The sequence below is a fragment of the Corvus hawaiiensis genome, chromosome 22 (assembly GCF_020740725.1).
Source record: "Corvus hawaiiensis isolate bCorHaw1 chromosome 22, bCorHaw1.pri.cur, whole genome shotgun sequence".
Lineage (NCBI taxonomy): Eukaryota > Metazoa > Chordata > Aves > Passeriformes > Corvidae > Corvus > Corvus hawaiiensis.
The window spans coordinates 4359129-4381346 of record NC_063234.1 but is presented as its reverse complement, the minus strand read 5'-3'; the positions used below and the strand labels follow the sequence as shown (position 1 = coordinate 4381346).

Below are 22218 nucleotides of genomic sequence, written 5' to 3'. Positions count from 1 at the left end.
CCTGCCTGTGTGGGGGGGATTGCCCTGACCCTGGTGTAGGACCTTGCACTTTATTTTGTTGAACTTCCTGAGGTTCACACAGTCCCACCTCTCCAGCCTGTCCAGGTCCCTCTGGATCCATCCCTGCCCTGCAGCGTGTGACTGCACCACATAGCTCCGTGGTGTCAGCAAACTTGCTGTGGGTGCCCTTGATGCCACCACCCATGGCACTGATAAAGATGTGGAACAGTAGTGGCCCCACTACTGGCCCCCACGTGGACCACAAGCCACTGACCACAGCTTTTTGCACGTGGCCATCCAGCCAAATCTTCATCCAGCCAGTGGTCCATCCTTAAAACCATGTCTCTCCAATTTAGAGACAAGGATGGCATATGGGACAGTGTTGAACACTTTACATTTGCAACACGTTCCTTGGTCAGGTGTGATTTACATCATTTACATGCAGGTGTAATAATTACTGCTGAAAAACACAGACACAAAATAGTAGAGAATTTCCCTAAGGGTATAAACTGAAATCTGCCAGAGGTACATTAGTGAAAGATGCTATTTAGCATGTAATGGCTTAAAACAAACCCTGCATTCCACAGCATTTACACACGTGGGCCTCAAGATGATGACCATCCAAATTCACTAAGCTACCATATTTTTTTAATTAGTGGATCTCTTTGTTCAATATATGCAATAGTGCATGTGTCTCACTGCAGGGGAAGTGCAGGTAGGTACTGTGAGTCCTTTATTCCACTAACAGACTGCCTGGTACAGATGGAAACTTGCAGTCTGCAGCTGTCAGTCTCTCCTCCTCTCTCCAGAGTTGGCCCTGGGATGCCAGGGAAGTTCTTCCTTCTCCTGGCAGCTGGTGCAGGGCAGTCCTGCTCACCACAGGCTCTGCAGCAGGCACAGCCACAGTGAACTGAAATACCTCCAAACGTTACCAAAAATGGAACCAATCCATGGCCAGAGTGTCACTGGGGAAGCACTGAGGTGCTATTGTGAACACCATGCTGCTTCCTCAAACCATGATAAACAGGAGGTGCCAGAACCAGCGCATGCACTAAGGTAATGCTTTATCTAAAACATTTTGTCAAGAGAATCTAAAACTAATTGTCTTCAACCAATTAATTCTTTCTTGGATAGTCTGTACTGCAGCCTTTCCTGTGTCTTTGAAGTCCTTTCAGTCTTTTGTTAACTCTTCTTCTCTTGAGTTCCTCACTCAGTGGCACTTTGATTTGATTACAGCAATATAAAGTCTCGATAGCAGGGGCTGGTATTTCCTCTTCATTAATACTCAGCGTAATAAACCCTCCAAATTTTTAACTGCAGTTAAAAAATAGAGGGAAGAATTTTGGACAAATTAGGACCCTTGAAAATAGAAATCTTCTGAGTACGTGCTGCTACAAGAGATTGTAAGTGAACAATATAGCACTGCCTTCATGCTACAAGGCAATCTTCTTTGGTTAACATTTTTCCACTCTTAAATTGAGGCAGGGGAAGAGAACCAAAGCGTAGCGTTTGCGGTTACAAGCATTAATAGACTGCTCTAAGAAAAAAGAACACTACTGGGATTTATAGAATTGAACAGCAGAAAGAATGTTCTTAGAGAAGATTGGTAGACTTGCAGTGAGACTCTTATTTTTTTAAACAACAGAGGAAATGAGGGCACTGGAAGTGATAGCAGCAGGCCAGGTGCTGCTGGATGGTGTGCAAACCTCTCCAGGAGTCTACAAGCACTGTCACGCTGGCTTGGATCACTTCTGGGAGCACCTCCCCGAGCTGAATGGGGGCTGGAGTGAGGACAGCTCAAGTAACACCCAGCTGCAAGTGGAACACCCCAGAATGGGAAACAGGACCTGGCTTTTGCAGGTCTCCAAACAAAAAAGCACCATCCTATTCCAGCAGCTCTGAAACCATGCACAAAACTGCAAGGACCGTACATCTGATTTCGCACCGATGAAGCCTTGAACAAACACCTCCTCAATAACATATTCTCTAGACAGTAAGCACTTCTAAGGCACAAAGTTACTCCCTCTGCAAGTGCGGAAGAGCAGATGGAAGGAAAAAGCACGTGCAATAGAGATGACCACTGCTAAGGTGTCTGAAATCACAGCCATGGTGCTGACATACTGAAAGAAGAGAAGATGATTTCAAACATGAGCTTTGAACCCTGACTCTTGGGAGATACATCCTGGTTCCCAAACTGCTCCAGCCAGCCCAAGTTTCTGCCTTTCACACTGTGTTGCTCATTTGGACACCATACAGAGGGTGCATCAGTATGTGCTGAAGCAATGTAGAAAGCAACAGCCCCAGCGAGTGGCAGCTCCTCTCCCCGTGCCCTCCCCAGTCCTGTACGAGGTGTCAGCAAATGAACCAGCCCTACTCAGGAAAAGTCACAGCAAACGATGGCTTCATGGGTAAAGCGTAACACAAAGCTGCTTCATCAGAGTGACTCCGTAATGCCCAGCCAGGGAAATGCTGAATGAGTCCGAATGCTGAAGATCAGTTTACAGGACAGGGTGCAAGAGCCAGAGAAGGCTGGCTGGCGAGTTACCTGTTGCTCTGAGAGCTGAAATGGTCTGTGGGATATTTAAGACAAGGGAGATCTTGCCTTTTTCCAGATACCTCATTTAGGCAGCAAAACAAAAAAGACAGAAAGGCCCAATAAGAACGACACCCGAGAGCACGCGGTCTGCAATTTAATACACACATCTGAGCTCCAAATACATTCAGCCCCTGCAAGAGGTTAATGAAAAAAGAAATTACTTTGAAAACTCTTGTTGCAGGTACAGTGACGCATATCCCAATATGACATTTTCACACATCGTCCTGAACTCAAACAAATGGGACTTTCCTACCCCTTGAAATTTTCCCCCGTTCTCAATCTTACTAAGAGATGTGAGAAACCAGGTACCTCAATACAATGCCTGCTGCACGGCACAGATTAAAACCACATAAAATATACAAGTCCCAGATGCACAGGAGTAGGAAAAGGTTTGTTGCTAAAATGCCAAAAGAGGGAAGAGTATGCAGAGAACAACAAAACATGGCAGATGTTGTTTATTCAGGTATGAAATGCAGCTGTACTTACCAGAGAACTGACTTCAGATGCTACACACTTGCTCCCCCAAAACTGGAGAGCAGCATTTAATCAAACCATGAGAACACGGCAGGGTAAGGGGGTTTATTTGTACATGGAAGGTGAATGAAGACAGTTTTTATTACTCATGGTCACAGGTAACAAGTGCACTTGTTCCGCCCCAGGGAGCAACTTTTGCTGTAGGCAGAAGGTGCCTCACTGGTCACCACCTAGTGATGGGAAAGACTCACTCCTTGTGATCTGCTCCAGATCATCTCCTGCCAAGGGTAGGGCAGAGAGGGTCACGCTGCAAGCAGCTGTGCTATTTGTTCAACTCTACACCCAGACTGGGAGCAAAGCTCTCTTCTGCAGGAGGCTACAGTGGATAGTCTGACTGATACGCAGGCAAACATTTGTGTAGTGGGGCATGGTGAGTAGCTGAAATCCCTCCACTGAAGCAGGTTTCCTTAACTGTTACTTAAAGGCAACAGCAACTGGATGGGCTTTTTTTCCCCCTAAAAGGTATTTTAATTTCTACTGCAGAAGGATAACAAGTCTTGTCTCACAAGAGTTGGCCAGTAAAATCTCCTGCCTCTCCTTCCTTCCTGATCCTGGTGTAATGTCACCCAAATAAATCCAGAAAAAAAAAACCCCAATCAATTTGGAAAGGTTTTAAAACTGAAACCCAGGAGCAAATGCTGCGACCATTATCTCCAACAGCACGAGTACAGAAAACACCCTGTTCGTGTATTACAGACAGAGACGTCTGCAGGCATGCCCTCAGCACAAGGGGCTGTGTCAGCCTGTGCACATCAGCAGGCCTGGGAATGCTCTTCATGTGTGTGCACGCCAGCAGCAGACACACAGGGTGTTACCAGAATGCAGAGCAGCAAAGAATGTTTTGCTATTACAGACTTACTTTGGCAGAACAGTAGTCAGTACATTTTGAGATAGCTCACAGTTTACTTTTTCCAGACAGAGAGCTGCCCCATTTCCCCATCAATCACACATCAGTGGTCACTCCAGGCAAAACCTGGAAATGCTACCAAACTTCCAGAATTTGCTTCCTGCTAATTTCTCATATGCTGTTCCACACGCAAAGCCTTAAAAGTGCAACAACTGTTTCTCCTCCAATACCAGACTCTGCTGACAGCAACCCCTGCCCTCAGGGCACGTCTAGGCCTTTGCCCTCATTTAATCCAATTCCTACTTCACCTGTTATTAGTAAAAACTCCAAATTTTAACTTGTAAAGAAACAAGGACACACAACAAAAAATGGTAGCATAGAAGTCACAGTCTGGAAACAAATGTCATCAGCTGCTGCTTCTTTGTTAGCCTAAATAGTTAAACAAATAATGGTGGCTCCAGCAGGCTTTAGCCCAGCTCATGCTCTCACTCTTGAGCCTTGAAAATGATCTCTGCAATTCCAAGTCAATAAAACCCCGTGATCAACAACAAAGTTTTCTTTACAGAACATTACATGGAAGCAGGGGTCCAGGCCACCCCTCCCTTGCTGAAAACAGGAGCAATAAGCACACAAACAGTGATGTTTCTGACGGCAGTTTTTGACAAAAACCCTGCTGCCCTAATGACCTCTCAGGTGCGAGACGGAACAGAGCAGCCTGCTGGCAGCTGAGGCACATGCCTTGAGAGATCTGCCATGGAATTCTCTCACTGATACCTGAAGATTTTTAGCTTTTTCATGTATTTGTAGCTTTGCAGATTTTTAATATAGAGTTTTATGGTTTCTAGCACCTTCTTACCCTTTTTCACACTTTAAAACAATAGCTAATCCTTTTGAACACATTATGTCACATTCTTGAAATTCTATTTAGTCTTATTTTCAAGAAAAGAATTTCTAACAAGGACATCTTGTTTTGCACCAGTGAGAATGAAAACAAGATTCGGGGCAAAGAACTGGAGACACTCCAAGGGGCAGGCCCAAGGGCGGGTCACCATAGCCTCCTACTGGATGCACCTGCTAGACAGACTAATTAATTAACCTTATAAAAATTGTAAAAATCCTATACCACATGTGCCCATACCTACATTTTCCACATCTGAACACTTTCATTAAAGAACTGCTCTTTATATTACCATTTTAATATTGTTTGGAAAGCTTTTCTTTTGATTCCAGGCAGCACCACCCCTTGCCACCCTGCTGTCATGCAGCCAACCAGCCACTAACATGACTGAACACACAGGTGAGTGGGCTCTTCATGCTGAGAATGAGACTCCCAACAGAAGCTCTCTTGGCACTTACTACAACACAGTTACAGCATCTTCATGTCTTTTTTTTTTTTGTTTTCCTTCCCAATATGTGGATTAACAAACGAGAGAAACAGCTGTCAAAAAGCTGGCCCTATAAGGCAACCAGATGTGTCACTTACCAAAGACCAACTTCTAGAAGATAAGCACTGGTGCTTAACCACCTTTGGGAGTAAAAAGCAGTGTGAGGAGCTCTTCTGCTTCCATCTGGCTCAGGCAGAAATAAACACCCATTTAGAGCAGGCTGCACCTGTAGTGCAGCTTCCTATGATCTACCCTGAATGCTGCTGCAGACCATGACAACAGAACTCACTGAGTGTGTCTGAGTGCAGACCCTGTCAAATTCCAACATCTACTCACAGCCCTTTTGGATACTGAAAAAATACCCCACCGACAACGCCATCTAAGCATGCCCATGATGAATATACATGTCCTTTTTCACACATTCATGCATTGGTAACATCTACTGCAGAGCTCTGTCCTGTTACAAAAGCAGCAGTGTTAGTCATTGCAGTAGGGTTAGTTTAGACAGGATTCTTTCATATAATTAATGGAGGTGAAACTTACTGGCATATCTCGGCCGCAGCCCCATGCAAGCAAGCAGAAAGCAAATATATTTAAAATGGAAGAGAGGAACTGGCTAGCAGGCAGCTACACTCACCCTTTTGTACAGCCTATGGTCCACCAGAGGGCTTCAGAGTGCAAAACAATACCAAAGAGCCATTAGACACACATGGCAACAACCGTACCTTACCCAGAGCTTCACTTCAGGGAGGAGGAGACAGCACTTCTGCTTGCCTGGAGAGAAAGAACCCTTCCCACTCCTGCCTACGGGACTCCTCTTTACCAGGGAAAAGTAGTCCTGTGTTTAGGTGCTTTAGGGCAGAAAGTTATAAGCAAGTAGAAAAAACCCAACACTCTCATCCTCGTGGCATTGCTAGCTGCATCCTGCCTTCCCTTGCAGCAATCATCTCTTTTCTATCTCATTCCAAATGCTACTCCATAGAAAACACTGCAGATCATAATCCTAGCTTAGCAATGCTTTAGATACCCCCAGAAGAGTAAAAGTTTCCAACAAATCAGAGAAAGAATAGGGGATATGAGGTTACCTTCCCAGTGCAAGCTGACTGTACCATACATGAATTCAGCTCACCAAATCCAAAACCATTTGGAACTCCTGGATTTCCTTGCAGCTCTAGATGTGTCACATCTGGGGATCACTAAGTAGGGGGAGTCTTCCCAAAATCATTAACTGTGCAAAGCTTTGGTTCGGCCTCAGGATGTGTTAGCGGCCAGCTTCAGGCTGGAAGTTAGTCAAGTACAAGCTGACAGGTTTGGGCACCATGGGAAGATGGGTGAAGCTCTCCTAGGAGGCCAGGAAGTTTCTGTTTCTCATTCTCAACAAACAACTGTGACAAATCATGTTGATACCGTGTTATGCTGATGCATGTTCTTTACTGGATTTTTGAGAATATGACAACAGATGGATAAATATGGGGGTTTTGTTCAAAGTCAAAAGGAAACAATACATGTCTGACGGTCAGAATGACTCCTGCTGATGAACGATCCCTTTTGTCTCCATGACACCGAAGAATATTTGGCTACTACAACTCCAACATCTTCTCTAAGAGTATAGTCAGCTAAAACTTACACCTTTTCTGATTTTCATCAACATCTATGTATCCACTACTGAGAGCTCCAACTGCAGAACCTCCCACTAACTCTCCCAAAACACCTGAAATACCTTCTGCTCAGGAAACAAACATTCAGTTCAAGAGATCAGATCCCTGAGGTGATCAGAATGACATTTGAGATATTAAGCCTTTGTGCCAAAAAGTTACTAAGCAAAATAGGACAAGATGACCATTTGAGCTCTTCTGAATGCAAGCAGAGAAAGAGTTCTCATAAGTGGCTTAAAGTAGACTTGGATCAATTTTAAACAGGAAAAAAACCCCACCAAGCAGACGGTTGCCAGGGGAAACCCTGAATAAATCTCACCTCAAGGCTACAGAATAAGCTCTTGAGAGTAATTTTTTGGCCCAGCAACAGAATTTGCTCATGGACAAAAATCTAGGTAAACAATTCCATTTTTTGAAGGTTGAATTTCTGAATTTTAAGAATTTACTGTCTTCTCACTTAGCTCACTCTCCTTACAACAGACTGCAACTGGCATTTGCAGCCTCTTCCCCCAGCTCTATCAAATGACAGAAATCTGCTATAAGACCCTGTTTGTTTGATGCTCCTGTGCATGCTCTCTTTTCTTTCACTCCCTCAGATTTTCCAAAAATAGTTGTCATTTCTATCCCTTGCACTGACAAGGCACTGTGGTTTAACAAGTGGCTTCACAGTGCCATTTTTATACTACAGAGCATTAACTAACATTAGGTATTAGCTGTTATGGCTCACCCCTGGATGTTCAGAAGCTTGGATGGCTGAAGTGCTTCCTTCTGGAGACTGGGGCTTTCTTAATTTCTTGTTTATAGCAGCAGTGTGCTAATTTTGAGCAATACAAGAAGAGACTGCAATGGGATTCCAACAAGCAGAAAAGAGTATGTGAGGCTCTTAGCCCAAGTTCCTGTGCCATCCTCATCAGCTGTGCCCTGAGTGTCACACTGGACACATGGGAAACTGAAGGGATATAATCAGGAGGCTTACACAGAGGTGATCTGAAACTTACTTAGCATCCTAGGCTTTATTACTCTACCCTTAGAAAGAGGTAGGCAAGAAAAGTCAAGCAGGGAGGAATAATGTCATTATTAAGACACAAAGAAAACTCAGAAAGCTTGAGGAAGAGCAGGTGAGAAGGAAGCAATTCTACCTGGTACCCCAGTGTACCTGCACCACAAGGCAGCTCAGAAAGAGGGTTGCAGAGCCAGGTTTGGGAAGGAAGGGATGCAGGTGCTGTTGCCAGGATATGGCTGTGCCAGGGGAAGCGCAGGGATCTGCCCATCAGGACAGGGAGCAAAGAAGCAAACAGATCAGTCTGAGTCAGCTGAGATGCTGGAGCAAGTGAAGCTCTGTTCTATTAAGCAGATGATCTGTATAGTTTCCAGTATTATATTTCCCTTTACAGTTGTTTACACAAGCAAAAGGCTTCCAATTTGTCTTTAAAATCCTGCACGGCAGTAAAGTTCTAAGAACTCGATTTGCTCAGAGTTTGTCACTGACTGCAGAGAGCAGAGGGACGAGATCCCTGTGTGGTTACAGCAGCCTGAGGAACCCAAGGCTCAGCGAGATACAAAAGCAGTGTGACCCCAGAACACAGATGCAGCTCAAGTGAGCAGAGCATGAAGTGTACACGCTGTTGGAAAACGTCTTCCTGCTTGCTAGAGCTTTTTTGCCAAGCAGGAGGAAAATGGGGAACGAGACCCAAATCTGTCACATTTCTAATCAGTTCCATAAATCTGGTAATCTTATGTATTTTTCAAGCAGATTCTGAATGCTGCTTTTGTCATTTTGGTAAGTCTTACTTTCACTTTTATCATTTACCAATGCCACAATGCTCCTGTTCAGATTTATTAATTACTAATGATAGTTACATTAACACAGTTTTAAACTCTTATGATTGCTTGGAGAAAGTATGTGACCATAACCCTGTTACCATTTCTATTTTAGAAGGAAAAGCAAGGCAGTTTTGAAACATTGTTAACATCTTCAGTGGAAACAAGTCACTTCTTCACTTTGTTGCATCCTAGCCAAGAATCATGGATGAATTACCAAGCAACCAAAGTGCCCGTGGACACAGACAGGACTGCACTGCTGCAGAAATTCAAGCGCTGCGCAATGTGATGTGAGCCAGAGAGAGCCTAATGACAGTAAATCTCCCCTGCTCCTGAACTTCTGTCTGGAACACCCCAAGAGCTAAACCCAGCCTGCAGGGATGCCCAGAGCAGTGACCACACTGCTGGAGAGAGGAAACTGACCCTGGGTCTGGCCTGGAAACTTTAGTGGTGCAAATGAGCAGAGTCTCTCTACAAAGGGAAGAGGAAACACTGAGAAAGAGGAAGGCAATGAGCTGAAGTCAAGAACTGTTGGAATCATGGGCAATTTAAGCCCTGCAGAGTCTGTGTTACTCAACAGCTGGAGTCTTAACTGAGCCCAGTTGGGAGTGCACGGCACATCCTGGATGTTGGTGGGAACCCCAGGGACACAGCCAGACCGGCGGCATTCTCTGGGCCTGTGCCTGAGTCGGCTGTAAGAGCCTCTGTCAGGCTGACCCCAGAAACTCCCTGGATGGAAACTTGGCTCCCCCAGGGACTGCCTGGATCTCAAGCAGATCTGAGAGGATACAGAAGTTCTGAACCTCCAGGACATGCTGCACAACAAACGCAACAGAACAAACCCTTTGGTCTCTTCCATATGCCCTGATGAAAGCAAGAAGTCGCTTGTGCTTCTTCATCAGTAACTGTGGCTGTTTCAAGTGCACTTGGAATCAGCCTGGGAACTACAAAGCCCTCTTTCTTGTCCATACATGTTACTTCCCACTGAACCTGCAGGTAAAATGTACTTCCATAGCATAAGCCACACTGACCTTCTGCAAAGTGCAGCTTTGAAATCCTGCAATAAGGACTGTGTCTGTTTATAAAATCAAGAGGCTATCACATGCCTCTCTAAGAGCTCTCCTTGTTAAATGTCACTGGGCTGAACTAAACATGCTTCAAAATGCATCAGGTGTGACCAGCTCCTGAGGGGATGAAATGCATGGGGAGTGAGAATGGAGCGGGCAGAGTCAGAAACACTGGAATTCACCGCTGTCTAGGCAAAGTCCCACTTTGCAACTTGATCATATAAGGGATCCTTTCAGCTAAAAACCAAAGCAAACACCCTGCTGATATGGCAGGGCTGGCTGCCACAGGGGAGCACTCTGGAAAGCCTGTGTTGTTCCCACACTGGCAGGAGCTGGTTCATCTTCATGTCTGTGGAGTGGCTGATGTGAACTAACCTGTGCTGCTCTGCTGCCACATCCCACCTACCCACATGGAAGAGAACACGCACTTGAGGAGAACCAACCAAATGATTCTGTGACCAAACTAAAAGCATTTCCAGCACACACCAGATGTCATCACATTTTGCACTTTCCCACATACCATGAATGTTCTGTGCAGCACTCAGAAGCTGTAGCTATGATTTAACAAACTTTTTTTTAGACTTCCCCAAGTCAAACCACCTGGACTGCTTTACATTGTAAGCAATGGAGCTGTACACAATTCTCTTTCAGCAACAGTCCTAAATTAAAGATTTCACTTTTGACAGTGCATCCTGGAAACAGCTTGGCTTTGTTCTTTGATTAGAAGATCTGCAGTGAGCTGGTTCCACTATATTTACATTGCGTTCATTGCAGACACACTTGAATACTGTCACATTGCTCTAAGGAAGGGCAGATACCAAAAGATAGTGTCATACCTGTGGCGGCAGCGTCGTAAAAACCGCATAATCTTGCGAGCAGCTTGATCCTGCTTCTTGGTAAGCAGACTGCTTCTAAACACAAAAAACCCCAACACTGAAGTGTAGGCAAAACTGGGGAAGAATACTACTAAATGCAAGAATAATTACCCTATGAACCACAGTCCTTTTCCCACTGGCCTTTGTCTGTGAAGCACAGCACAGCCTCGAAGAGCATAAAAACAACATACAAAGATTCCAGTAGCATCAACACCCCCGGGGCTCACCTGAGTTTCTGTTGTACGATGGTGGCCGCCCGACGGTTTTGCCTCCTCTTGCCACACTCTTTGTAGCTGCGATAGTACTGCTGGATCAGCATCGCGGCTCGTCGGCTCTGCTGGAATTTTTTCTGCTCATAATAACTTCGGAATTTGCTCTGGATAAGAATGGCAGCTTGCGTCATCTTTTTATAAAGTGCATACTACAACAGAAACAAAGAGAAGCTGAGGCATCCCAGTAAGACCAGCAAGAAGCAGGTTCCTACAGTGAAAGACTCTTGAGCCACTAAGACATGATGCGAAGTAAACGAGTATCTATTCCCTGACTGGGAATTGTATGAGAAAATGGTGACAGCGAACTGGAACAACCGTAAGATTAGGGGCAGAACTTTGTCTGCATCAAGAAAAAAAAAAAACCAAAAAACTATCTGTTTTGCCACCTCTGGAATAGTCTGTCTGGATTAATGGAATCATAGAACAGTTTGCGTTGAGAGGAATCTTTACAGGTCATCTAGTCCAACCCCCCAACAGGAACAGGGACATCTTCAAGTAGATCAGACTGCTCAGAGCCCCATCCAGGGATAGGGCATTGACCACATCTCTGGGCAACCTGTGCCAGTGACTCACCAACCCCACTGTAAAAACCTTCTTCCTTGTATCTAATCTGAACCTACCCTTTTTCAGTTTGAAACCATTACTAGTTGTCCTATTGCAACAGGCCCTACTAAAAAGTCCCATCTTTCTTAAAAACCAAACAACCCCAAAAAATCCCCAAAACCACAACAGTTACAAGTCTAATACTGAGCCTAAGACACAGGCAAAACTAAATCTCATCAGAAATCCACAACAAGCATCTACTGAACTCACAAATCTGCATGAGCGGTCACACACTTCCCAAGTTACATCTAGCACTGTATTATTTCTAGCCCTGTGATCCCAAGTAAAGCAGGCACAAACTCTTTTAAAATAAAATCTTCATTCTACATTCTTTTCCTCTCACAGCATGCAAGGCGATAACCACTTAACAGAAACCATGTGCGTTCATGCATATTTTTAAGTCCTTTCTAAGACAGAAATGTAGAATAATGTATAGAAGTTGCACTCATATTACTGTAACAGAGGTTTTCAGTGTTTGCTAATATTATTTTGATATGTTTTAATACTTTCAAAGCTGATGTGTCTATTGTTCCTGGGTATTTTATCACCTTTGACTTCTGGTCACTTTATCAGACAGATGAGTAGCAGCTACTGCCCTGTACAGGGTAACATCCTAACACATCTCAGTATTTTCCACTCTGCTGGGACCAAAAACCCCAAAAGCAAACAAACATCCCTCCCAACAAACCGCGAAGCAAAAACCCCTCCAGTATCATCACAGACCACCATTTACCAAATTTCACTTTTTGGAATTGAAGCAGTCATTAGGAGCAGTTATATTTTGCCATTATTAATTTCTATTGGGTTGTTTCCTTCGTTCTTCTTTTTAACATTTTTAAATTAATGGATCAGATTGTGATTTTAAATTCATGAGCTGGTCATGGTTTTCCTTCGAATTTTTAGCCCAGATGGGATTTCTGTGGCTGAGTTACAAACCCCTGAACAGAAGGGTTCAAATACAAAACCGTGCCATGAGCTGTGACTGTTCCAATCCAGTCACAAGCCTGCGCTGATCAGTGCGGTAACAGATCAGAGGAATAAGGCATGTGAAAGAGAAATCAGCAGTCACTGGATAGACCAGACCCCAATATGTTTGCATTCAACTCTAAGACCTGAGTAGCTGCCCCTGTCCTCCTCTTGTTCCCTTCTTCTGGGAAGGGGATCAGTGGAGATGTCACCTAAACTCCTCCCCAAAGGGGAAAGCCGTGGTGAGCTCAGTGTCCCAGAGCCCAACCCACTTGTGCTGACAGAACAGTCCTCCAGACACAAAACCACAGGGCAGGGGGAAGCGGTGGATGGAAGATCACCCCAAGGACATATTCTCTCCAGGAAAAGCACGCCTTGCCTCCGGGTAGCCCTGAGAAAAGCTCAGCTGATTCTAGAATCTGACAAGAGCAAGATGTTGCACAGCTGGGAAACCCATCTTTACAGAAGGAAATTATTGACTGTGAACAGTTTAAGACTGGCATCAACAGTTGTGCCTCCAGCATGAGCAGCAATGCACTGAGATGCTGACCTTAGGAATTCAGCACACAGGCATTTCAAAGATGAATGGTCAAAATACTTCAACAGGCAAGCACAATGCAGAGGACATTGGCTGCACGGGTGGGATAAATGTTTTGTGCTCCCCAAATGCCAAGGCAAAGGTCACCAAGAGACAGCTGATCAGGAGCACTAAAGGAAAGCCTGTCCTCTGGAAACTGGCTGCAAAGCGCTCCCAGCAGCTCAGCCCATCCCTGCTCATCGGAGCTGATGCAACTGTGGCACAGCAGTCCATACACAACTCCCAGAAGGTCTGGTTTGTCAGTGATTTCTCAACCACAGGCATTTAATAGTGGACACTATTAAAACATTTCTCCAAAATGCCAGGTTCTCCTTGTTTATACTGAGTGGGAAAGTTAGTGACCCATGGGCAACTGTTTCCAAAATAGTGTTTGTATTTGTATTACCTTCAAGGCTATCCAAGTAAGCTTGGGGAGAAACAGAAAAATACATAGTTAATGTTAGTTCTGCAAATAAAGCATGAAAAAAAAAAACCAACTAACCAAAACAAAAAGACCCAAACAATCCTCTCCTCTTTCAAAAAGAAGCAATTCCAGAATCCAAGACAAAGCAATTTGTCAAGCAGTTTTTGAAAGGAATTAAGCTTCCCTTACTACAGGAAGCACCACTCCAGAATGAAAGCCATGTGATGGGTTGGATGTGAACCACAATGTAGTCACCTAACACTAGGAAGGCTTCCCAAATAAATGTTTTTGAGGGTTGTAAAAGAGCACAAGTCTTGCCTCGCTTTCTGTAACATGTTGCCAGGCATTAGACAGACTGTGTCTAGCAGGGTAGAGTGCAAAGAGGGATGTGGGCTCTAGCCCTCATCGAAACAAACAAACAACAAAAAACCAAAACAAAAAACCCAACCAAAAACCAAAAAGGAAAGGTATCTTCTTTTTCTGGGGTTGAGAACTCAGCCTGGAAACATGTCTCCAACCAGCGTTTGGAGAACAGTCTCAGTCCTGGAAAAACTTGCATCAAGCTACAACATGTGACTTCTCATAGTTTAAAAGTTTAGTATGTACAAAATAAAACAACCTGTTTTTCATCTTCACCTTTATCAAAGGCAAAACCAACTTCAATTTCACAATGAAATTTGGCAAGCAACTAGTCAGAGAATAGTCTCCTCAGGCTACAGCATGCATAAAGGCCAATATGGAATACATCACTGTCCTCCATCTCACAGCAAAAACACAGGCATTATCACAAAATAATTTCAAGGATTCCCTCCAAAATTAAGATTCAGAACACGAATTTTCTTCCTTTTTCAATTTTGCCTGAGCAACATACTTCATTACTGCATGCTGAAAAGCATACAAGAGGAACAGGAGGATAATTCCCACTACAAAGGGGTATGTTCAGGGCACTTACATGCGCTTCATAAAATTTCACTTTCTTGATTACCTGTTTGTACTTTCGGTAGCAACGCTGAATAACAGCAGCGGCCACCTCCTGCTGTTCCCGGAGAGGACGACCCTGTGTGGAGAAGGAAAGGAGCAGCATCAGTCAGAGTGCACCAAAACCCACGACAGGTGATGTGGCTCTCGGCTGCTCGCAGGGCAAACCTCTCCTATCAACGCTACCTAGTCCAACTCAGGCCTAGGCATTTCCTGGAGCTGTCCCTACTGTCAACTCACGTAAGGAACAAACCTTCAAAATGCATCTTTACGCCAAGTGGACAACTAAGCAGAACCTCTGGGCTACATTTTGAGGATGTGCTGTGTGAGTGCTGCTCTGGCACAGCAGGTGTGCCATGGCATGGCATGCACTCCCCATACAGTTGGGCAAACATCAACAAGCAAATGCCAGAAGCATTGAAAAGGTTACAACAGACACTGTATTTTTGTCCCCAAAGTGGGTACTACCCACATTTTGGTTTGTGACAAATTATACTCTCTCTCACACACCTGACAAGGAAGACACTGGACGTTTGGGCCACATACCTTGTATTTCCTGAATACTGTCTGGACGAGTTTGGCAGCTTCATAGAGTTCTCTCTGCTCATGATCAGACAGAGTTAACTGTGCAAACTCATTTTCTACCTTCTCGCTGGTGGATGCACTCAGAAATTCGGACCAGTCTGCTGCCGAGGGAAGGCTGGGTTTCTCAAAAGCTATTTCACTGATTGGTGAGCCTGCAGGGCTCAAGCTGGTGTTCGAAGAAGGGGTCAGGGGTTCACTATACAGACTTCTGAAATACCAATCACAGTAGGAATTACTGGCTTACAAAGCACTTGGGCTGACATCACAGATAAGGACAACAGCATTTCTGAGTTCAAGACAGAAGTTTATGCTCCCCTCCATCTCTCCAAGCAACATCCCACACGGCTGAGCCTGCCTGTACTGCACTGCACGCATGTGGACTGGAGTGAAACCCCCATTCCATGAATTTGTAGCTGTGCTGGCAACAATACACCTGAGCCCAAGAGTGTGCCTGGGCCTGCCAGACCAGAACTGAGTCTCACTGAGACCTGGCATCTGCAGGCTGAAGAGTCAGAACATGCTGCCCGCCCAGCATTCACACCACACCAAAACCCAGAGCAACCTCACAGCTCTCACTGACCTGATCTGTGCAGCACTGGGCAAGTGATCGACATCAGCAAGGTAACTGGCCAGCCAGCTCATGGTGGTGCTCATGGCAGCACTGTCTGTCCTCTCCACCAGCAGTGATTCCATTGGCACAAAATTCTCCCGCTTGATCCTGTCAGGCGTAGCTTCAATAATGTGCTCTGCAAGTGTCATCATGTTCACCTGTCAAGGGGGAAAGAACAGCAAACCTTTGCTGCCTGGTAGAAGGTGCCTTGTGCTTCCACGTTACAGCCCAGCTTTAGACAGAATGCCCCATTTTCCCCAAACCTGTGGAAGCTGGAGTCTACTGTTTGTTGCAGGAGTGGAGAGAAATCCATTAACCAGCGCTCATTTGCTTTTCTGCCTCTTCAGACCAAGCACTGTAGGGTTTCATATTCCCCAGACCTCTTATTTTCCTTTATGGGGAGCCCAAGAGATCTGGTGAAAGGTCTCTGTTCCCTCCCTCTACAGTATTGACAGCTGTCACTAGTATGTTATTTCCAAAGGAAAAGTGACTTTGCCACTCTTTTGCCAAGATGTAAAGTACAGCATGACAGAACAATAAAGGCATATCAAGAGAAGTTAAAAATCTTGGGATAAAACATTGTCAGGAATCCTTCTGAACGATATCCCTTAGAGCTCAGCAAGTTTCATAGGAATTTTCAACTCAAGAGAACAGAAAACTCTTCTTGTTTTGCAATGCCAGAGGAAAACATTCAGAGATGCCAAGGCAGAACAGTTAAAGCTGTGTTCCCATTATCCATTTGCTCAGACAACCACAGTACCTTTCTCCCAGTGACTACTTCTCATATGTCTCTCCTGCTTCTATTTTTATTTCCTCTATTCCATACCTAGTGGGATTCTTCCTCCCCCAAACCCACTGTCCCTCCCATTCTCCACTCTTATTTCCTTCCCTCTGAAGTGCAGTGGCTTGGCCTGCAACCACAGCACTACATCTCTCACATCTTGTCTTTGTAGGGACTGCTGCCCTGTTCCCACAGGACTATTGGGTCACCTGAGTCACATGCACTGCTGTGATCAGGAGGCGCCACATCTTCATTTTTCCTTGCAGAACTGCAAACAATTTTGTGCATTCTGTACATTGTTGAAGTGTATGCCAGTGCACAACCCTAACCATTAGCCTTTATGTTTGGGCTGAAATTGGAAGAAAATATACATTGACTGTGTGACCACCTCCTTCCTCAAAGCACAATTCAGATTCTCTAGAGGCCTCCATGGGAGTTTCTCACAGCCAGGATCCTCTGTGCAGCCTCCATGCTCTATGAGACTGCAGATCTTGGTGCTGTGGGTGTGTTTACCTGCAGTTCATCCATGTGGTGTAAACAGTCCTCATCCCCTGCGTTGTCCCTGTAGGACAAGAGTTCTGCATCCACCATCTCCCTGTCGGCCATCATCAACACATTCATCTGCTCCCGCTGGCGCAGCCGATGGGCCACAACGTCCTTCCCCAGGGCAGTGCCCTTCTGGCTCCCTGCCACCTGCACTGCAGACACACCAATATAAATGTCTTTTGGGTTCCATTTGATGCCTGCTTGGCTGCCAGAGCCCCGGTACCCAGTAACTTCTGGGATGTGCTGGGAGAGCTCCCGGCCATAGTCCCTCAGCCCTTCACTGGGGCTGATTGTCTCAGTGGAGGATTGCTTGGAGCTGGAGTTCTGCTTCCTAATGCTTGGCTGTTCCAGGCTCAGTGCAGTGGAAAGCAGCTTCTCTTGCCGGGCTTGAAAATACTCAGGGCTCAGCTTATGCTTTTTGGGTGCAGGGTAATCTTTCTGAGTCTCACTGCTGTAATAGCTGGAAGGTTCTGATCTTGGCCGCCTCAGCTCTGTAAACAAATAGATCAATAGTCAAAACTAAACATGCAACCCATGATTCCTATAGAAACAACAACTTCTGCCTCGGGCCAAAGTTTGTGCTGTGCTCTATTGACACCTGAGAGGATGTGCAAAGGGAATAACAAACACCCAGGGAGGATACTGGCTCAACCACTCCTAAGATACACAAGTCTTTCCAAAGCAGGCATTCGCCCCTCCTCCTGATGCTTATGCAAGGGTATGGAGCACAAGAAAATAATTAAGCATGGACAGCAGGGCTACAGGTGGCACCTGCTGCCCAGGTGAGCACCTTGTCCCCACAGTTTCTCATGTTAAATGTCAGCAAAACCGTGCATGCCCTCCAGGATGTTTTACCTGTGTTTGTACTGGAAATCACTGTGACTCCCTTCTGAGGCTCCTGAGAAGCAACAAGCTCACTGTGCCATTGGGACACCCAGTTGTCTGTGCTGGAGTCTGTGCTGGAGGGGCACTGAATCCTGGGGTTTTGCCCGAGCTGAGTTTGCTCATCTCGCTGTAGCTGCTCCAAGCACTCCGCCAACTTCACGTGGCCCCGAGACCGAGCAATGGCCAGTGGCAGTCTCCCGAGGGAGTCAGGAATGGAGATGGCTCGGCGGTCCCACTTGTACAGCACAACAGCTGCATCCATGTGGCCCAGGGCACATGCCCACATCTAAAGAAGAAAACGTAATTGACCCACCGGGTGACTTGCCTTCTCCTTTCTTGCTAATGCAGTGGAATCTAGTCCCAGCTCAAGGAAAAACTATTCTGATAAACAAAACCATGACACGCCCAAAGCCAGCAAATAACTTTTATAAATGTCCCAGCCTGACAAAAGGCCAATATAGAGGACTGAATACATGCTATTCTCTCCTACAACAGAGAAACCTCCAACTGACAAATCAAGCTGACAGTTTTGTTTTGGGGGTTTTTGTGACATTGACATCACTGCAGAGACAGAACAGCCTCATACACAAAGGAATCTCTCAGGTCAGAAACATGCAGACAGGACCAAAGGTTGAGAACAATAAAACCAATACTCTGTGTTGTAAACTGGCAGTTCTCGTTCCATCTGCTTTGGCTTTTTTGCTTGTCTAAGTTCTCAGTCATGATTTCATGATTCCAGTGACCATGACAGTTTATAACTTTACAACCTCTACAGTTAAACAGTCACAGAGGACAATGCGAAAGAAAGCATGTAAAGTTCTTTTCCCAGCATGAGAGTGGAGACTAGATTCTGTGTAAAACACTAACCAGAACCATCTGTCTGTCCCCTTTCCTCATGTTTCTCAATGATGAGGTTTTGTTCTGTGTGTTCTCTCTCAACAAAACACCAGGAAGCTGACAGTACCATGTCTTACCATGCACACAGCAGGGACACACAAGGAACATCTACATTCCAGAGAGCAAAACACTTAAGGAAAATAACACATCAGAAAGAACTCCACAAAGGGCCCTCAGACTCTCTCAGAAGTTTCAGACTCTGCTCTTACCAGAGGAGTGCAGGAGAAATGATCCACATTCAAAGGGTCAACTTCCAGCTCCAGATCAATGCTGTCTGCGTGTTTGGTGCTGCAGGGGAAACAACAGAAGGAATGATGCTCTGTAGCCATGTCAGGATCATTGTCTAAGCACAGATTTATCCAAAGCACTGTACCACAGAGAAGTGACCATGCACATGCCCACAAACACATGTACTTACTACAGTGCCCCCACCACAGACACACGAAGAGCATGATACACCCAGTGACTGGACTCGCTCTCAAGAGACAGGTCCCATCAGATCAGGAGATGGAAACAAGTTCAGGGGCTTGACTCTTTGTACATGACAACCAGAAATGTGGACAGGGCAGAGTTTATACATGCTCCTGCCATGCCTTTATTGACATCCTAGAGTCCAGTGGGCTGGGTCTTACCGCCATTTGATGAGGGTCTGGATGAGAGTAGCATAGCCCTGGGCAGCGGCTAGATGGAGCAGTGTCATTCCTCGGAAGGTCTTTGAATGGATCAAGTGTTTGGACTTTGCCCAGCACGCACGACTCATCATCTTCTCGCACACCACCACCACGCGGCTCTCAAAGCAGCTGCCCAGGGTCCCAGTCCCAGAAACGCACTGAAACACCACACACATCCCAGTTTAACCATGGAGAGGAGCTGCAGCTTGCCCTGAACAGGCAGCCTTCAGCTTCTACAAGTACTGAGACAGTGACAAATGCGACCAAAAACCAATTGCTGTTAGACACCCACAAACTAGACTTGTTATTTAGGACAAACTATAACCCTTTCCAAACCCCACCCCCCAAAAAAACCTCTGGTAAGAAAGCATAAAGCTGTCGTGTCTGGACACAGCAGGGTTCATACCTGCACCTGTGTTCCACTGTTCCCATTCCCATTGCTCCCGCCTCCTACTCCTTGTTTGTGTTGCTGGGAGCCTGTCATTTCAGCCATTCTCCTCTCCATCTGCTCAAGTCGTTCCAATATGGACATCCTGAACTGGTTATCTAGTTTGGAGAAAGCCAGAGTAAGGACATTTCCATGGAAAGGAAGCTCAGGTTTTGACAGACAACTGCAGAAAGTCACAAATAGCTGTCCTGGAAATGATGGAGGAGATTTGCGCTGCTTGCACACGCACACTTGCCCTGCAGTATCCTAGCTCTTCAACTTCCTGCAGCAACTTCAACTTCCTTTGACTGCAATTTCAGAGAACTTCCTTACAGAAAACAGAAAAATGCAGGCAGAAGACAAATCCCTTTCCTTTTGAGTCCAGCTGTATGCACACAATACTAGGGGGTAATGCAAAGTCTTTCAAACACAAACTAAGAAAATATACCTATTCAGAGAGCATTTCAGTAGGATCATATCTGCCATTTTAGACACCCCCCCTACTTTACAAGAGTCCTGAATTCAGCTTGGCTTGCCTCCTGGAATCATGCAATAATGGTACCTGGAGAAAAAAAAGACTCCTCTGCTTCCTTCTGTGCTTAGGAAAAGGAGCCTGTAACAGGGCACTTGCTCCTTCCCTGGCAGGCTCCCATTTTTGGAAAACAGCTTCAGCCAAGTGCCAGAAACAGAACTACCAGAATCAGCATATGGACGCTGACAATCCTGTAACACCATTCTGGAAAGCCATGGGACTCTGGAGCCCTCTGGTCCCTGCAACAGTCTCAGGGCTGTGTTACTGATTTTCCCCTTGCTGCATTGTAACATAACACTATCCTACAGCTGCTAAGGCTTGAATGGTGGAGCAGGGAGGTTCAGACAGGTTAACAGATCACTGCTGAACCTGATGCCGTAGAGATCAACTGAGGCAATGATTGTCTGGATAGAGCCAGTCAGTGCAGAGGGAGTGGCTGCAGATGCAGAACTCCTTCTGTCCTGTGACCCATAAGGGATAAGTTTCATGCAGCTCATGTGAAGCTGGGCAGGACTGTTTTGTGGATAGTGAGCATTTAATGAATCTTGGTATCATGCTAACAGCACGTGCAGTAAACTGGGGGGGAGAGACAGCCCTTGTCCTGGTCAGTGTCATGCATCCATGGAGATGGTGTGGTGGTGCAGAACACCCATAAACCCAGAAGCTAGCCCACTGACAGCACCAAAATGAACAAGCTCTGATCAAGTTTTAAACAAGTCAGTCTTCTCCAAGAAGAACACAGAGCCCTCCCTGGAAGGCTGTAGGAGTACTTGTATGCTACACTCCAAGTTACAGCTCTCACTAGAGGGTACTGGAGAGATGTGGATCTCTGTTGTACTGCACTAAGGACTATATTGCAGATCACTGGTACAAGACAGCTCGGGTTCACTGGCGGGAGACATTCCCTTCTCACCAAGAGGCTGCTGTGGTCTGACAGCAGGCAAGAGCTCCATGTCCTTCTGGCCAGCTTCAGCATCCCACCCTGGCTGCTCAAGAGCCAGGGACAAAGGACTGTGGCCAGCACCTCCCATCCAGCCTCATCTCAGAGGTGAGCTCACTAGTCCAAAACATTTATTATTAGTGCCTTACCAATCCTTCAGTTGTCCTGTTAACTGCAAAGCCCCTGGGAAAGGACTGGCAGTTACGTGACCAAACACTCATGGCGCTGATGCGGTGTCAGGGCCCCGTCCCCAAGCTGCGGTCAGCACACGGCAGCAACACAAGCCCTGTTTGCCCAGCAAATCTTTGTTCCAGGAGTGCTGCAGTGTGCTGCAGTGCAGTCCACACCGCTGTCTCCTCCCTCCCCATTGCCAGGCAGAGCACGTCCACTGCAGAGACTGACAGAGACCTGGCCCTGCTGAGCCGTCCCTCCCGCCTACGGCCTGTGCAAACACAGCTGCAACAGCTCAGGCACCTGGAAAAGTGGCCACACTTGCCCTGCAGGGAACGGCCCTGTTCCACACAGGTAATGCCACTCTCCCTAGCTGGGTACCAGCACTTGCATTTATTAGAGCCGAGAGCAGCAAGCCACGCCGGGTATCGCATCTGAGCCCTCAGCCTTGTACAGGCAGAAGTAGCATCTTTGTAAAAGAAGAAATTTGGCTTGAACCAGTGTAATAGACCAACAAGCTCAGGACTGCAAGATTCTGGGGATTTGCTCCTTCTCATTTAGGGGTCAAGAGAG

At 45.9% G+C, this 22218-nt stretch overlaps 1 protein-coding gene across 13 annotated transcripts in view; it reads right to left on the bottom strand.

Moving 5' to 3' along the window:
- Nucleotides 1-22218, bottom strand: part of CAMTA1 (calmodulin binding transcription activator 1) — a 235325-nt gene that overhangs the window by 6899 nt on the left and 206208 nt on the right. For 5 of the 13 annotated variants that reach the window (XM_048326079.1, XM_048326081.1, XM_048326090.1 and 2 more), the window contains 13 exons: nucleotides 19982-20121; nucleotides 19537-19733; nucleotides 19114-19192; nucleotides 17978-18293; nucleotides 17090-17613; nucleotides 15766-15953; nucleotides 15147-15393; nucleotides 14608-14679; nucleotides 13605-13625; nucleotides 11008-11201; nucleotides 10742-10816; nucleotides 6000-6030; nucleotides 2546-2616 (listed from right to left, as the gene is read on the bottom strand). In XM_048326079.1, coding sequence (XP_048182036.1) covers nucleotides 2546-2616; nucleotides 6000-6030; nucleotides 10742-10816; nucleotides 11008-11201; nucleotides 13605-13625; nucleotides 14608-14679; nucleotides 15147-15393; nucleotides 15766-15953; nucleotides 17090-17613; nucleotides 17978-18293; nucleotides 19114-19192; nucleotides 19537-19733; nucleotides 19982-20121 — 2155 coding nt within the window. Of the gene's footprint in view, nucleotides 1-2545; nucleotides 2728-5999; nucleotides 6031-10741; nucleotides 10817-11007; nucleotides 11202-13604; nucleotides 13626-14607; nucleotides 14680-15146; nucleotides 15394-15765; nucleotides 15954-17089; nucleotides 17614-17977; nucleotides 18294-19113; nucleotides 19193-19536; nucleotides 19734-19981; nucleotides 20122-22218 lie in introns of all 13 variants that reach the window. The other 8 variants (XM_048326088.1, XM_048326085.1, XM_048326078.1 and 5 more) reach the window with 7 other exon arrangements.